Source organism: Triticum urartu, chromosome 7 (genome assembly GCF_003073215.2).
Source record: "Triticum urartu cultivar G1812 chromosome 7, Tu2.1, whole genome shotgun sequence".
NCBI lineage: Eukaryota > Viridiplantae > Streptophyta > Magnoliopsida > Poales > Poaceae > Triticum > Triticum urartu.
Genome location: NC_053028.1, coordinates 336,025,623 through 336,042,517, shown reverse-complemented (window position 1 = coordinate 336,042,517; position 16,895 = coordinate 336,025,623). Strand labels below are relative to the sequence as shown.

At 46.1% G+C, this 16,895-nt stretch overlaps 1 protein-coding gene across 1 annotated transcript in view; it reads left to right on the top strand.

The window, feature by feature from the left end:
* The first annotated feature begins 344 nt into the window (after nt 1-344).
* The window catches only part of LOC125518825, a 43,526-nt gene continuing 26,975 nt past the window's right edge, over nt 345-16,895 (top strand). Inside the window, exon 1 of the mRNA XM_048683693.1 lies at nt 345-619. Within this exon, the coding sequence (XP_048539650.1) occupies nt 345-619 (275 nt within the window). The remainder of the gene's footprint in view (nt 620-16,895) is intronic.

Sequence of the window (16,895 nt, the reverse complement as noted above, 5' to 3'; positions counted from 1 at the left end):
AAACACAATTTTAGAGTTGTTAAACATGCAAAGTAAGGTCACCAAGTTAAACTAGGAATTTTTCTACCCCATTTACATATAAAGTTTATTAAATTTGGAGTTACGGTTATTAAGTTATGAATTAAATCATTTTAGCATGGCATAGGGGCAAATTTAAACAAACAGCAATTTAAACATTTCAAACCTAGATGAAAGTGGCATATTATGAAACTATATGAAATTATAGTCATTTTAAATAAATAAAATATTTACATCCGATGCACGGTTGTGAAGTTATTAAATGCATGATGTTAGAGGGGTTTTCTGCAAATCTGCAGTCTCAGGATAAATGGAAAATCGTAGATATGGAAAAAAACATGAACGGGCTGAATCTGGCGGGCTGGCCCAATAGTGGCAGGTGCTGGGAGGCAGCTCACCATGGGCTTCGGCCCAGCTGGAAGCAGAGGAGGCCCGCGACTACGTTTCTGGGCCATGGGCCGTGCGCTGGGCTGGACGAAGCTGGGGCGGCGCTGGGCCTTGGCGATCTGGTACGGGAGATCCACAGCGAGGCGCTGGATGAGCAGGCTGTCAACGGGGCTGGATCTCTCTGCTCATTTCTGAAGAAGAACTGCAGCGACAGGTAAACAGCGGCGCGATGGGGCTTGGGCATGGAGTTGCAGGGCCGTGACGGCGCGGGGACTTGGACGACGCAGAGGAGGCCAGCAGGAGGAAGAGCAGCTCAGGAGCGCTCGGAGTCAAGCTCGCGCGCGAGGGACTTGACGGGGAAGCCGGTCTGACGAGGAGGCCGGGGACGACGCTTCGGGAAGAAGATGGCAGCGGGCGGAGGCGACCACCAGTGACGCAGGAGAGGCGAGGGAGGCCGGACGGAGCAACGGATCCAGGCGATGGGGCGGCTTCCTTCGGTTCCCCTGTCCAAGGCGAGGGAGAGAGAGAGTTACGAGGAGAGGGAAACAGAGGAGAACGAGAAGAAGGCAGGAGAAAGAAGGGAAAGGAAAAAAGGGTGGCGCGGTGGTGCTTGAGCACCGGGCAAGGTCGCCGGCGTGGCGAACAGCAGCGCAAGGAGACGGGGTCGAGCGCTCCTGCTCGGGGCCTCCGCAGCAACTTGGTGGGATCGAGGGGAGGAGAAAGTGGATCTGATTGGCTTGGCACTGAATGCAAGGAGGAGGAGGGCATCAGGTGGCGGCGCGGATGGACTGATGGGACAAACGGGCTAAAATCTAGGGATTAGTCTAGGGTTGCCACTATATATAGCAAGTCGGATAGGTTTAGGGGGTATAAGGTCCCTCTGATCATAATCGAATGGACGGGTAAAATAGCTTAGGTAGCCCAAATAAGGAAACGGTGATATTTTGTAGATGTTTGGGGATGTTCTGGACCCATCGGTCACGACTGCTCGGGTCGGGTCCGGGATAGTTTCGGATAGCGAGGCGAGGGGTCGATGCAGTGAGCAAAGAGGGTTTGGCTGGGCCTAGGAGGAATGTGGAGAGCGGATTGGTCTGAGAGAAGAGGGGAGAGATGCAGCCCGGCACGGTTTCCTGAGACCGAAAACGTCCGACGTTAGACCGGCTATAATGCCGCTATAGTTTAACGGTTGGGCTATCAAACGAACTCCGAATGTGATGAAACTTGACAGGCGGTCTATCTACACTATAATAAGACCACACGCCAACTTTCAACCCAATCCGAGAACATTTTCCGGCCACTTATAAAATACTATTTCGGACATGCCGCGGGCGCGTGCAAGTGTGGCTGGGCTCAGAACGGACAACAGAAGGAACTGGGGGAAACCGGAAGGATGCAGGTTTGAAAACATGATGATGCAATGCACATGATGAAATGGCAAGATGCAACACGCAAGCGAATGACATGGCAACAACAGCGAATAACTGGAAGACACCTGGCACATCGGTCTCGGGGCGTTACACGACCGGTCCATACCAGACGTCTGACACCTGGAGTTTCCACCCTCCAGAACACCCGCCGCTACTGAAGTCTACAGTGGCTGGACGACCGCCAGACGTCGGACGTCTGATACTCATCAGCAACCGAATGACCGACGCCGACCGGAAATCCGGTGCCACCTATCCCGAGCCAAAACGTCGGACATCCGACAAGTACCGGACGACCGGACCATTGCGAGCCAGCAGACGTCTAGTACTTGTTGGACATCCGACGCCTGTCTACGCATAGTGTAACGGGCCCGAGGCCCATGTACCCCTTCGCCCCTCACTTACCCCTTCGTGGCCCTAGACTATATATACTCCTCCACCTCCACCATTTGAGGGTTAGCATAGGTTTAGCTCATTTGAGATAGAGCTTTGCTCATCCATACAGATCTACTCCATCAAGAGAAACCACGGCCTCTACGAAGAAGATCCACCTTGGATTCAAGACCCCTTCATGGGATGACCCCTCAAGACCTCCTCACAGTGATGAACTAGTTACCGTTTGTATCGTCCTTTGTTGATCATCGATCGTGTATCTCTTTGTGTTCATGGATCTAGCACATGTGTGATTGTTTCGTGTCTATTTGAGTGTTTCGTCTCATTTCCCCTCGTGATTTCCCTCGTGTCTCCCCTCGTGTTCTTCATAGGATCCCCTCCATTTTGTGAAAGATCGGCCACTAGGGTTCTACCCTACATCAAAGGCGTTGCCAGTCATTGTCTAGTAAATGTGTCTCGGGAGAACGTAAGGGAATTTGATGAGTTTCTTTGCCAGTGAAGTACGTTTTCTTAAGGTAATTATGATACTGCCACCAAGCATTCTTGAAGATAGCACATGTATTAGCACAGGTTACCTCGGCCTGAGTTTCCAAATCTGTCCTTCTCTATAGAGAAAAATGGGAAAATTTGTTGTATTATAACCATCATCGATGTAGAATGTATGGGACAAAGCAAAGTAATTGCCATGAATAACATTACTTACACATAAATCCTGGACAAACACCTACAACTGACATTTTCCTTCATCTTCAGTATAACATTTCCATGATGGGAAGATACGCACAAAGGATTTAACAACATCAAATGCGACAGATACTAAACTACGAATGGCTGGTTGTGCTTCCTTCACGGGAATAGGTGTACTAACTGGTGGAGTTGGGGTTTGCCATTTTAGTAATGGAGCTTTGGGCACTAGAGCTACCTTACTAACTACTCTTATTTGGGAGGTCTGTGGTGGAGATGGTGTTGTGTCAACAGGAACTGGGTTACTATCTACTGGGGTTGCGGTTAGATTGGGTGAAGCTGGTTCTCTGCCCATCGTAGCAGGGGTACAATCTGCGAGAGTCTAGGGTATGTGTGGTAGGGTTGGTTCTCGTGCTTGTACAACCGGGGTGCTATCCCCAACAAGAGGTAGCACTGTTTTATTTCAAGACTATGTTTTTACTCCGCTAGATACTGACATCACCCGCTCCAATTCAAATGGATAATAAACAGGAAACATAGTTGAATGTACAGACATTGTATGAGAGACAGATGCAATAGATAGTGTGGAAAAAAGAGGGCATGAAACAGTTGACATGTATATTGTTTAACTAAAAAGGATAGCATGACATAATTTCACATATATGATGTCTATCAAAACTAGATAGCACAGCATGACATAATTCAAAGATATGATGACTAACTAAACAGGATGGCATGAGATAATTATATGATGTCTTTAGTCAACAAGTTCGCATGACATAATTCACATACATGTTATCTAAGTAATGAGGATCGCATGATTTAATTCACATATGTGATTTGTATGCTAAGCAGAGGGCATTCGCATATATGATGTCTGAACTAAGAACATGGTGTTGAATATTGTGTATATGATGTCTAAATTATGCAATGTAATACACCATATGCATGATATGAGCAGTATAACCATGCCAAGTTAGAGCATACACCTCGATGGGGGAATAGGACTGGTCATCTGTCTCTGAATCCATCTCTGAGGAGTTATTGGCACCCAACAAGAGATCTGCTTCGACAGGTAGCACTGTCTGCTCTGAAGACCTTATTTTCACTCTAGATTTCTCCATTACCCACTCAAATGGCTGATTCACAGGAAGAGTAGTTTAATGTACAAACATTGTCGACAGATGGAAATGTAATGAAGAAAAGGATGGGCAAGATATCATTCAAATATATGAAGCCTGGTTAAACAGGATGGCATTACATATTTCACATATATTATTGCTGGCTAAAGGAGATGAGACTGCATAATTCCCATATATGATATAGAAACTAAACAGGTGGCATTACAGAACATGTATAAACTAAGCAGATGACATATATGATTTCGAAAGTAGGCACTACAAGGCAACATATGCATGATATGACCAACATCATCATGCCAAGTTAGAGCAAACACCTTGGGGGTAAATAGGAGTGGTCAGCTACGTCTGAATCCGCCACAAAATAGATATCTTCCTCTGGATTACAATCTGGGGGGTTACCATTGAACCCACCATGGAGCGATGTCTGCATGACATTGTATTGCCGCGCAAAACTCTTCTCTTTTTCTCTACATGTTCGGCTTGACTGTTTACAATATCTGACATGCATATGAAACAATACAGTGAGATTATGTAAGGAGAGCATGCAGAAATCTAGAGTGATGGTAACAACCAGTGGATGGATCTAAAAATAATGATAGCAGTCTGATGATAACTTGAATTTAATAAAAAAGACACATGATGATTGCTTTACTATTTGTTTCCCACCCAAGATGAACAACATAGGCATACCATAGGTGAACCGGATAATAGACAAAAATACTATTCATAGCTGCCTCGATATGTGCCTCACAAGTAATTTTAAAACTCAAGTTTGAACATTAATTTGGACCTGACTTGGAGTCTAAGAGGTGAACAGGACGATAAAGTAGAAGGTAATATTAAGCGATGCATAACATAAGCAGAAACAAAAGAGTGTGACCTCTCTTGAGGACCCGTGTACTCCTCAGGTTCATTTGCTGAGTCGATGATGGTGATGCAGTTGCGGTGGGTGCTGGCGGCGGGGAAAGTGATCTGAGGCGGTGAAAGACGGTCGGGAGTCATGATGTATGGTTTGGTGGTTGCTTTTGTCGATGGAGCAGCTCAGGTGAGGTGGATGATGTCGCGGCAGGAGCAGGACAAACCACACAAAGTTTTGTTTGACACCTACCTGTAACTGAACTAATTCTGTAAGGGCTCATTTGGCTTGCAGGATTCTAAAAATGCAGGGATATGAAAAACACCGGAATAGGATAGGAATACATGTGGGAAACATAGCATTTGTAAACACAGGATTTCTGTCAACTTGGGTGTTTGGTTCATAGGAATTGGAAGAGCAGGGGAATGGAAAGAAACATGGCCAAATTAAAGTGAAACCATATGAAAGAGTGTACAGTTAGAATGTTATTCTGCCACTAATGCACTTGGTCTTGTTTTCATGCATAGGATTTTGAAAAGTAGGTCCAGGTGGATGTTTTGCTCCATTCCTTTCAACAAAATGCATGAATAATTGAATAGTAGAGTGCCATAGGAAAATTTCCAATTGTTATGTTTTTCCTTAAGTTTTTCCTTTGAACCAAAATAACCCTAATGGATCGACATGAATTTAGAGTAATAAGTGATGCGACAAGTGTACAACTTCTTTGCCGTAGCCGTGTCAGCCTCAACATCATTGGGTTGGTCGCTGAAGAAGTTGAGGCAGAGGTGGCTGTCGGAGGTGTGGAGGAAGATCTGAGGAATCTGTAGATGGCGTCCAGGGCACTGCTCTGTTGTGATGGATGGTTCCGTCGTTGGAGCAGCTCCGGTGAGCCGTAAGATGTCGAGGCTGGAGCAGTACAAGACAAACATCGTTAATCTCAAGTGGGATTCTAGTAGCAACTCCAATAGATTATGTAAAATACACTACCAAAAAGTGATAGATGTAAAATTTACATCACCAAAAACACCTGACTACAACAGATGACGTAAAACTGTTGACTCTGAACTTAACTGTCGAAACTGAAATTTACTGTGGAATCTGAATGTTACTGTTGAAACTGAACGCACTAGTAGCAAAGAGGCACTTCACATGTAGTTTAGGCCGCTCGAGCACTAGTAGTAGAGAAACAGTGATCTAAATCAATAGGGGGTCAACAGGGAACATAGTAGAAGATAGCAACAAGAGCAACAACACCTAGAGGAGCAGCAACTAGTGCCAGAGTAGCAACTCATGTAGCTGCAGCAGCCCGTGTACCAGCATCAGCAGCGCGAGCGAGAGGAAGAGCAGAGCTGCAGCACAATCGAGGGGGAGAGCAGAACAGTAGAGCGAGGGGGAGTAGAGCAGTAGCGTGAGCGAGCGAGAGTCGGAGCAGCAGCAGCAGCGCGAGCGAGAGCCAGAGCAGTAGCAGCAGCACGAGCGAACGAGCGAGAGCTGGAGCATCAGCAACAGCAGATCCGGCTGGTATGGACGCCGCCCCCGAAGGGGCCTCGCACTAGGGGAGAGCCGTCGTGGAGATGTTACCCGCGGCACCGGCTTCGAGGTAGCCGCGCCATGGGGGTGCGGGATGGAGCACCGTCGACACCGAGAGGTCGAGTTAAGGAGAAGGTGTGATGCGATGCGTGTACAACCTCTTTAGTGGAGCCGAGTAGGCCTCCGCTTCGTCCGAGGAGTCAGCGAGGATGTTTTGGTTCTAGTGGAGCAGGCTAAGGTGGCGCTGTGGGGATGGAGCAGCCGCGATAGACAAGGCGGTCATCGAAGCAGCTCCTTGGAGGTGGAGGACGCGGCGGCTGAACCGGCGGGACGACGAGATGGACGATGGATCCTCATCCGAGGAGGTGGATGAGGGACGTCGAGCTGTTGTGGTGGACGATGTCATTGGGGAAGAGGTTCCGGCTGGGTAGCGGTGAGGTGGAAGACGGAGGAGGGTGGGGCTTCGCGGCTGGAGCAGAGAGGTTATGGCAGCCTGGGATTTTGAATGGTGAAAAGGAGGCGATGGGAGGGGGAACCATGATTTAGGGACACGCTTGGCCAAAATGTAGGGTGTGTTACAAAAGTACCCCCACCGATTTGAACTAGCGGCCCTTTCGGCTCAGGGTTAGAAGGGGGATTTCGCATGTCGGGATTTCGCAGTTGGAGGGATTTTCCGTGTGGGTTGTAATTTCAGGATAGCAAGGCGCGGGTTGTGAAGGCGCGAGTTTTGGGAGCATCATATATGAATTTTTGGGATATAACAAGGCGCGGGATGAATTTTAGGGACAAGCCTAACGTGTAATATTGTACGTACCGAATCAATTCGCACTTCCCTCAACGAAAAAATGAAAAAAAATAAAACTATACACACCACACAAAGAGAGAGTCTTGTCCCGTTTTACTATATACAAATGCTATTCAAAGCTATGAATCCATGTTATGTCCAATTAAATTTTCTCGCTGGCTGTATAATGCATGTAACCTACTTATACCAACATTTTAGTGCATTCCGAATGTCTATACTATCGTTGCAATTAGAACTATATGAACTATGTGTACTATATGAACTCAAATTCAAATTTTTTAATACACTTGATGTTGATTCCAAATATAGTACATTTGATGTACTACCTAGATATTCATAACCTAAACCATGTTACATATGTACACCGTGTTTATCACACAAAGTATAGTGCCCCGCCCCCTACATTATGACAAGTATTTAGCCCTGAGCTGCAAAAGCCACACATTATCCCAAATTACAATCAATGTTCTACATTATGATATCTTCTTCAAATATACGAATCCACTTTTTTATAATGAATTATGATCTGTGTTCGTCTTTTAAACCTTCACGATCCTCTTCTCTTTGTAGCTAGATAGCGCTATCTTTCTATCGTGCATGCACACGCCCGCGCCCCTCTCCCCTCCCTCAGCGTCCCCTCCATCGCGTGCATTCATTATTTCTCTTTATGTCATTCACCCACGGTGTGTGTAGGCCCCCTGGCTCCTTCTTTCCGGCACACACCAGTCAAGATACCTCTCTAGCCAAGTGTGCCTACCACAAACGCACACTTCCCCTCTTCTCTTCTCACCATCCATGCCCCCCTATGTCCAACACGGTTCCACGCACGTGCACACTCCCGCCCCTCTTTTCATCGATCTCATACTCGCACACTCCTCCCCCCTTGTCAGTGTCAGAACCGGCGGATCTCGGGTAGGGGGTCCCGAACTGTGCGTCTAGGATCGATGGTAACAGGAGGCAGGGAACACGATGTTTACCCAGGTTCGGGCCCTCTTGATGGAGGTAATACCCTACGTCCTGCTTGATTGATATTGATGATATGAGTATTACAAGAGTTGATTTACCACGAGATCGTAGAGGCTAAAACCCTAGAAGCTAGCCTATGGTATGATTGTATGTATATGATCTATCGACTAGCCTGGCCTCAGTTTATATAATGCACCAGAGGCCTAGGATAACTAGAGCCCTAGCCGAATACGCCGGTGGGGAGGAGTCCTTGTCTTGATCGCCAAGTCTTGTGGAATCTTCCTTGTGTGCGGCAGCTGTCCGAACTGGCCCATGAGTATACGGCCATGGGGGTCCTCGGCCCAATCTAACAGATCGGGAGACGACGTGGTGAGTACCCCTAGTCCAGGACACTGTCAGTAGCCCCCTGAACCGGTCTTCAAGTTAGGGACGCTCCTCGATTCTTCCGAACCATTCTTCATCTTCGGTCGTCGGTCTTGAAAATTGGTTAAACAAATCTTCTCATCTTCGATCTTGAGGATCACCAAAATGCATTCGACGAGTTTACACGTCGGGTATCTGAGGAGCCCCTTTAAGTTTCCGGCCTTTATCAATTCCTTGTTATTTTTATGCCACACCTCGGGTTTGAAGTTGTTCCCAGGCGGCAGCGTCCTCTTGCATCCGAGCTCCAACGCCGGACTGCATTCGAGGTATCTTTTGCAGCCGAGCACCAATGTCGGACCGCTTCCCAGCTCTAACGCCGGAATGTATCCGAGCTCCAACGCCGGACTATGTATCCGAGCTCCAATGCCGGACTGTATCCGAGCTCCAATGCTGGACTATGTATCCGAGCTCCAACGCCGGACTATATCCGAGGTGTCATAAATCACCTTGGTTCAAAGAAGTTTGAAGGAGTTTAGCCGAGCTTAATGCCGGAAATGCCCTCTATGGAGCCAGCCACTAGCGCCCGAGATTTATGTCGGACTGCTTCCGAGGTGGTGCACCACCCCGAATGTGGGCCTATTTTTGTCAATATTTTTGATTGGTGCAATTTATTCTCTGCCAAGATATATAGCCAGTAGCCCTCAAGGTGGGTATCGGTCTAAAACCCGAGATGCACATGAAGGATGACATAAGACCGCTGATCCCAGTAGCCGCTGAGACTCAGGTTGATTTGCAAAATCGGTCTGAGTATCAAGTCCTAGCTTGGCAGAATACTTTGGGACACAAAAAGCGGCGTGCTCAGTCCTCGAGACTCAGGTTGGGTGCAGCCGACCAACCTGAGGATCAAAATCTCCTAGGAAACTATATTACACTTAAAAATTTCTGCATTGGACAGGCAATGCAGTAGCCCCCGAGACACTGGTCGGGTGGCAACACCAGATCAGGGGATCGATGTGCCCCTTCAATATTTGTAAATAATAAGCCCGAAGCCCAGTAGCCCCCGAGCCTTAATGCGGGCACGGGTGGCCGAATTAAGGATTGATATCCATAGTAAAATCACAAATCACGTGTAATGACTCTATGTATCCAAGTACTTCACGTCATTAATGCTCGGATCCGCATTGTACAAAACTTTGTTGACCGACCATCGGCTTCCACCTCCTCGGCCAATAGCCGAGGAGTGTTTGTCCTACTTTACATACAAACAAGGCAATCTGGCCGTACGGTTTTATAAACAAAGGTACGCAGAGAGATATGTTATATTACTGTTTAACAGAAGAATGTCTTCCAAAGAAAATAGTCCCGCTATCGGTTCCTTTCTTTGGGTTATCATGCTAAGCATGATCATGAAACCTCAGCTCCAATGTAAGAGCAAAATATCGAGGATTTAGTTTGGGAGGCCAGTTAATAGCCCCCGGTAGTGTTCAGCGACAGTCAAGGTCAAGCCGTAAACACTTCGACCATTGTTATGAATGGCCCGTCATTTAACACCGTCATCAGATCGCTGACCAGTTTACGCTTATTGTGACAGTCAGTTTTCGGCTTTCTCCACTGAGGTGCTTAACCATGTGAGCTGGAAGCACAATTGCAGTGGTTCTCCCTTTGCATACCTAGCCAAACAAAGCGGAACGTAGGAGGCAAGTGCAGGAGCCGGGCAACCCAACTATTGACCGAAGACAGAATTCGAAACTGATGCATATATAGCAATATCCGAGAATGTTTTTGCCGAATTTCTAAAGGTGTCCAGCGTTGCACTGCGAGACTTGTGCTGAAAACACACAAATATTTTAAAAGTGCCATAAGCTTGGTAAACCAAAAAACGTCAGTAAAAACTTGACGTCCGAACAAGATCAAGTGTTAGGTGCCAATCCAAAAATTGGCCTTAGCAACAGAAGCGCTTCTGTCATGCTTTAACATGATACATCCTATCTCAAGACTTCAAGCGGGACAGCCTACGGCTTCAACCTCCTATCCTGAGGGCGGAGTACTTCTCATTAGGCCAGTTTGGCAAACTAAACTCTAGCGGCTTTGAGAGAGAAATTAGGCTCCCCGGCTAGTGACCACACGCTCGTGTCGAAAAAAAGGAGTGATAGATAATAATAATAATAATAATAATAATAATAATAATAACAATAATAATAATAAGACTTTGCAATGACTAAGAAGAACACTTATCATAAAATGGCTCATATAAATTTAAGAGCCCCCAAGTGACTTGGGTAAAAGAATATTGCATGTACCGAAGTACTTATATCATATCTATATTCAACCGAACTTTAAACGCATCTTAACCGACCATCGGCTTCTCCCTCTTCGGTCAAGGACCGAAAAGTGTTATGTACTCCATCTGTCGAGAATATCGAAGGTGTTTCCAATAACCAGGCAATCAGGCCATAAGGCTGTAATAGAAAAAAGGCGCTCAGGGAACTTATGCTATATTACTGCGAAGTGTAAGAAGCATCTTCGAAGAAAATAGTACCCCCCACCGATACCTTTCTTCGGTGCTCATTGTTATTATGAGACTTGTGCAATAGATTTTTTTTACTCATGAGTTCCATTGTGTGCCGACCATCATTGAAAACTATAAGAGCGCTAGCTTTTGGCTTCACCCAGTCTGAGGTCCGGCTCGGATGACCCGATCGTGACAATCGCAGAGGTGCTCCCTTTACTCCCTAACCGAATAATCGGGAACGTAGGGGTAAACACAGGAGCGAGGCAACCCAGCTTGCAAATCGCTTAAGTCAATATGGTGCATATTGTGGCGTAATACACGAACAAAGAACGAAGTCGTACAAGTATAATCATATGCAAGAGGAAAAGCTTCATGAAGGAAGCCCCCAAATGAATTGGGTATTTGAATTTATGCGTCACAAACAAAAGTTTGGACAAGGAAATTTTTTACAAGCAACTTTTTTCCAAAAAGTATAATGCTTGGTCGAACCGAACACAAGTTAAAAATTAAAACTTTGAGCATGAAAGCGACTTAGCTGGTTAATGTGTTCGGCATTGATGATGCAGTCCGAGCTTGATGCGGGACAAGGTTCCATCCCCCAAGCTGGTCCCGAGGTGGCGGAGCGGAGAGCTCGACACGCCGAAGTGGTGACATAGCACGGTCAATGCAGACCGGCAGAGTGACGCCGAACCCCGGATCATTTTCCTGTGCACAAAAAATAGTGCAAACCAGAGATAATAGTAATAATAATAATTAAAAAAATCATTGCATAATAAATAATTTATGCAAAGTGAGTAATAAAAAAATATGGCCTGCGCCGAAGTCAATGTCGATCCAGGGCGTCGGCGTGATGCGGTAAAGGCGTGGCAAAGCCTGAATTCACATGTCGGTCCGAGTTCCAGATGCGGCGTTCGCCGGACAATGTACGGAAACTGACCAAACCACCACGCGACCGTAGTTAATGCGGCCATCATTTGATACACCTGTGTACAGATGATGGACAAACCAGAGTAATAATTCCTTGGGAAAAATAAACCCAAACAAGCAAAAATACTAGGATTAATAGCACCTGGTTTATTTGTTGTAGCAATCCGAAGAAAGGTGATTCCCAAAATTGGGACTCGATCCGCACACTCATTGCCTGATGGGCGATAAAGCAACGGTATGGCGATGCTGGCAAAGGTTGGCTTGCCGAGGCAAAGCCCTCGGTCCAGCTAACGTGACGGAGCTGGTCGGCTAGTGACGCCGAAGTCTCCGAAGTAGGTTGATGAAGAGATGGCGAAGCCCCCGGTCCAGCCGAGATGTCGAAGCCTTGATGTTAGCCGATGAGTCGAAGTAGGTCGGCGTGATGGACACCAGCTTGAAGAAGCAATAGTGCGGCCCTGCCGATGCAGGGCTTGACGTGGTCGATGCCGGCTTGATGAAGTGACCGTGCGGCGATGCCGGTATGCCCGCTCCGTACAATCCGTGGGGCGGCGATGTTGGTGATGATTTATCCTTCACGATGTCGGACTCTTGTTTGCCTTGCCGAGATGATGATCCGAAGAAGTTGAGCTCGGCTCAACAAAGTGACGACGTGTCTAGCGCAGGTCGGCGGCCTTGGAGCAATATCGCCGGACTGGTTTGACACCAGCATGATGATGAAGGCGACCTCAGGGGAGGCTTAAAAATTTACGGGTGCGTGTTTAAAAACAACGCACAATACCCTAGAAGAGAATTCCTCTAAAAAGGTTGTCCAATATCACGTTCATAAAGAAACATGAATTCGGGTCGGATCCGTATTCGCGCAGAAAACGGATCCGAAAATTGGTACACTCATCGAAAGGTTCCCAAAGTTTGAACCGTCGGATCGAGCTGAAATTTGGAGGGGTGGTAGATATGGGAATTCTGCAGTAGATGAACGGTTGGATCTTCCAAAGGACCTCCGAGATGGGCTCTGGAGACCACGCCCTAAACTCGTCCGGATTCTCGTCCAGATTTGACAGGGCTCCGGTATATCGTAGATTGTCGGAGATTCCTCCATCGGAACTCGACAAAATTTTGCATGGATGTTGTAGACTCAATTCCGCACAATTCCACCAGGGATTGTCAAAGCGATGCTCTAAGAGGTGGTGGCAGCGGATACAAGTTTGCTGTTCGGAAAAACAGCACGGACGCCTGAGGGCAATGTTGACGTTGAGCCCCCGAGCTCCATGGATGATTCCTCCATGATCTTGATAGAGATCGGAGTTGATGTTGATGAAGGCCCTCGTCCGAACATGACGATTGGAGATGGAGCACGGTCCTCGGTCGAGCCAAGGTGACCAGTCGAGCCGGCGATGAAGATCCCGGCATCGCAGATGACCTGCAGACGAGCCATCGATCCTTTTGCCGATCACACAGCAGAACTCTCAATGAAAGCACCAATGTCGGTGTCAGAACCGGCGAATCTCGGGTAGGGGGTCCCGAACTGTGCGTCTAGGATCGATGGTAATAGGAGGCAGGGGACACGATGTTTACCCAGGTTCGGGCCCTCTTGATGGAGGTAATACCCTACGTCCTACTTGCTTGATATTGATGATATGAGTATTACAAGAGTTGATTTACCATGAGATCGTAGAGGCTAAAACCCTAGAAGCTAGCCTATGGTATGATTGTATGTATATGATCTATCGACTAGCCTGGCCTCGGTTTATATAATGCACCAGAGGCCTAGGATAACAAGAGTCCTAGCCGAATATGCCGGTGGGTAGGAGTCCTTGTCTTGATCGCCAAGTCTTGTGGAATCTTCCTTGTGTGCGGCAGCTGTCCGAACTAGCCCATGAGTATACGGCCATGGGAGTCCTCGGCCCAATCTAACAGATCAGGAGACGCCGTGGTGAGTACCCCTAGTCCAGGACACCGTCACCCCTCGACATAGTAGGCCTCTCGCACCACCTCCTAGCCGCACCCCTATCCCCCTGTCTGTCTCTCCGGACCTTATTTGCTTCTAACACATGCATGCATGTATACATACCGATCTTCCTACATATAGCTTGGTCGACTATAATTCGTTTTCCCCACGCACCGATCGACTTACCTCACTAGTTATGTCTCTCCCTTCCTCACACACACGGCGATTGATCTTCCTATGTAGTTATGTCTGCTTACCACAACCATATCGTCCCCCTCATCATCCTTGCATACTGAGGTCTACTACGCAACTTTATTCTTGTAGACTCGTGTTGGGCCTCCAAGCACAGAGTTTTGTAGGACAGTAGCAATTTTCCCTCAAGTGGATGACCTATGGTTTATCAATCCGTGGGAGGCATAGGATGAAGATGGACTCTCTCAAACAACCCTGCAACCAAATACAAGAAATCTCTTGTGTCCCCAACACACCTAACACAATGGCAAATTGTATAGGTGCACTAGTTCGGTGAAGAGATGGTGATAAAAGTGTAATATGGACGGTAGAAATATATTTTTATAATCTGAATAAATAAAAACAGCATGGTATAAAATAGTAAAGGGGCACAAAAACGGTATTGCAATGCTTGAAAATGATGCCTAGGGCCTGTACTTTCGCTAGTGGAATCTCTCAACAATGCTAATATAATTGGATCATATAACCATCCCTCAACGTGCAACGAAGAATCGCTCCAAAGTTCCTATCTAGCGGAGAACATACGAAGAAATTGTTTGTAGGTTACAAAACCACCTCGAAGCTATTCTTTCCGATCGATCTATCCAAGAGTTCGTACTAAAATAACACCAAATAATTTCAGATTCATAATACTCAATCCAACACAAAGAACATCAAAGAGTGCCCAAAGATTTCTACTAGAGAAACAAAGACAAGAATGTGCATCAACCCCTATGCGTAGATTACACCAATGTCACCTCGGGAATCCACGAGTTGAGTGCCAAAACATATATCAAGTAAATCAATACAATACCCTATTGTCACCACGAGTATTCATATGCAAGACATACATAAAGTGTTCTCAAATCCATGCAAGTATTCAATCCGATAGAACGAAATCTCAAAGGGAAAAACTCAATTCATCACAACAAGATAGAGAGCGGAAAACACCATATGATCCGACTATATTAACAAAGCTCGTGATACATCAAGATCGTGCGATCTCAAGAGCACGAGAGAGAGAGAGAGAGAGAGATTAATCACATAGCTACTGGTACAAACCCTCAGCCCCGAGGGTGGACTACTGACTCCTCATCATGGTGGCTGCCGGGATGATGAAGATGGCCATCAGTGATGATTCCCCCCCCCCCGGCAGGGTGCCGGAACGGGGTCTAGATTGGTTTTTTGTGGCTACAGAGACTTGCGGCGGAGGAACTTCTGATCTAGGTTAACCCCGAGGGTTTTTGGAATATTTGGTGATTTATAGGGTAAAGAGGGGGTGCGAGAGGACATCGAGGTGGGTACAACCCACCTGGGCATGCCTGGGCCCCCAGGTGTGCCATGGTGGGTTGCGCCCCCTTGGGGCACCCCCAGGTGCTGCTCTGGCCCACTGGATGTCTTCAGGTCCATAAAAAATCCACAAAAAGTTTCGCGGTGTTTGGACTCCGTTTGATATTGATTTCATGCGATGTGAAAAACAAGCAAAAACAGCAACTGGCACTGGGCACTGGATCAATAGGTTAGTCCCAAAAATGATATAAAGTTGTTGTAAAATGATTGTAAAACATCCAAGAATGATAATATATTAGCATCAATACTTCATAAATTATAGATACGTTGGAGACGTATCAGCATCCCCAAACTTAATTCCAACTCTTCCTCGAGTAGGTAAATGATAAAAGAAATAAATTATGAAGTGCGAATGCTAGCAAAGTGCGCCAAGTTTGATCAATGATAATATCAATCACTTTTCCTAGCATCATAACAGCAATTCTTTCTTATAAAACTTCTCATGTTAAAGTAGCAACCAATTCACATGTTAAGGTTCAAACAATGAATTCTCTTGAAACTCAACAACCAATGTTCTCAGTCACCAAGCAATTTGCAATTCAACTTATTCAACAGAGTCTAAGTAAGAGCTCCACATACTCAACGATCATATAGTATTCCATGATTGCTAACAATCACCGCATACTCATCAGCAAAATGTTTCAACCGAACACATAGAAAGATAGGGGCTTATAATTTTGCCTCCCAACGTATTCACCTCAAGGGTGATGTCAACAATAATAACTCATGCTACCCATATCCAACTGGATATATGTGCCTAGATCTTTCCTCACCACATGATGCTTGCCAAAAGAGAAAAATAAAAAGAATAGAGAGAAAAACTTTGACTCTTGCATGAAAGTAAATACATAAAAGTAAAAGATAGGCCCTTCAGAAAGGGAAGCGGAGGTTGCCATGCGCTTATTTATTTGTATGCTCAACCCCTTAGTGCAAAAGAGCGTCACGTTATATTACCCCTTACGATAGAAACCATTATTATGCAGTTTGTCGCTTTTATTCTTTGCCATCACAAGTTCGTACAACGCACAATTTTCTCTTACACTAAATGATCTAACACTTTTAGAAGCAATTTTTATTGCCTTATTGCACCGATGACAACTTACTTGATGGATCTTGCTCAATCATTGAAAATAAGATTTGGGTTTAAGGGTTTTTGGATGCACAAGTAGTATCTCTACTTTGTGTGGAATTTTTGGCTAGCAAGGATGGGGGGCAAGCACCACATGTTGAAGGATCTATGACAATATAACTTCTATGTGAATATGAACAAACATAAACCATTACGTTGTCTTCCTTGTCCAGCATCAAAAAAATTGGCATATAATATTTTGATGGGGGCTCAAAATCACAAAAAAAATCGAA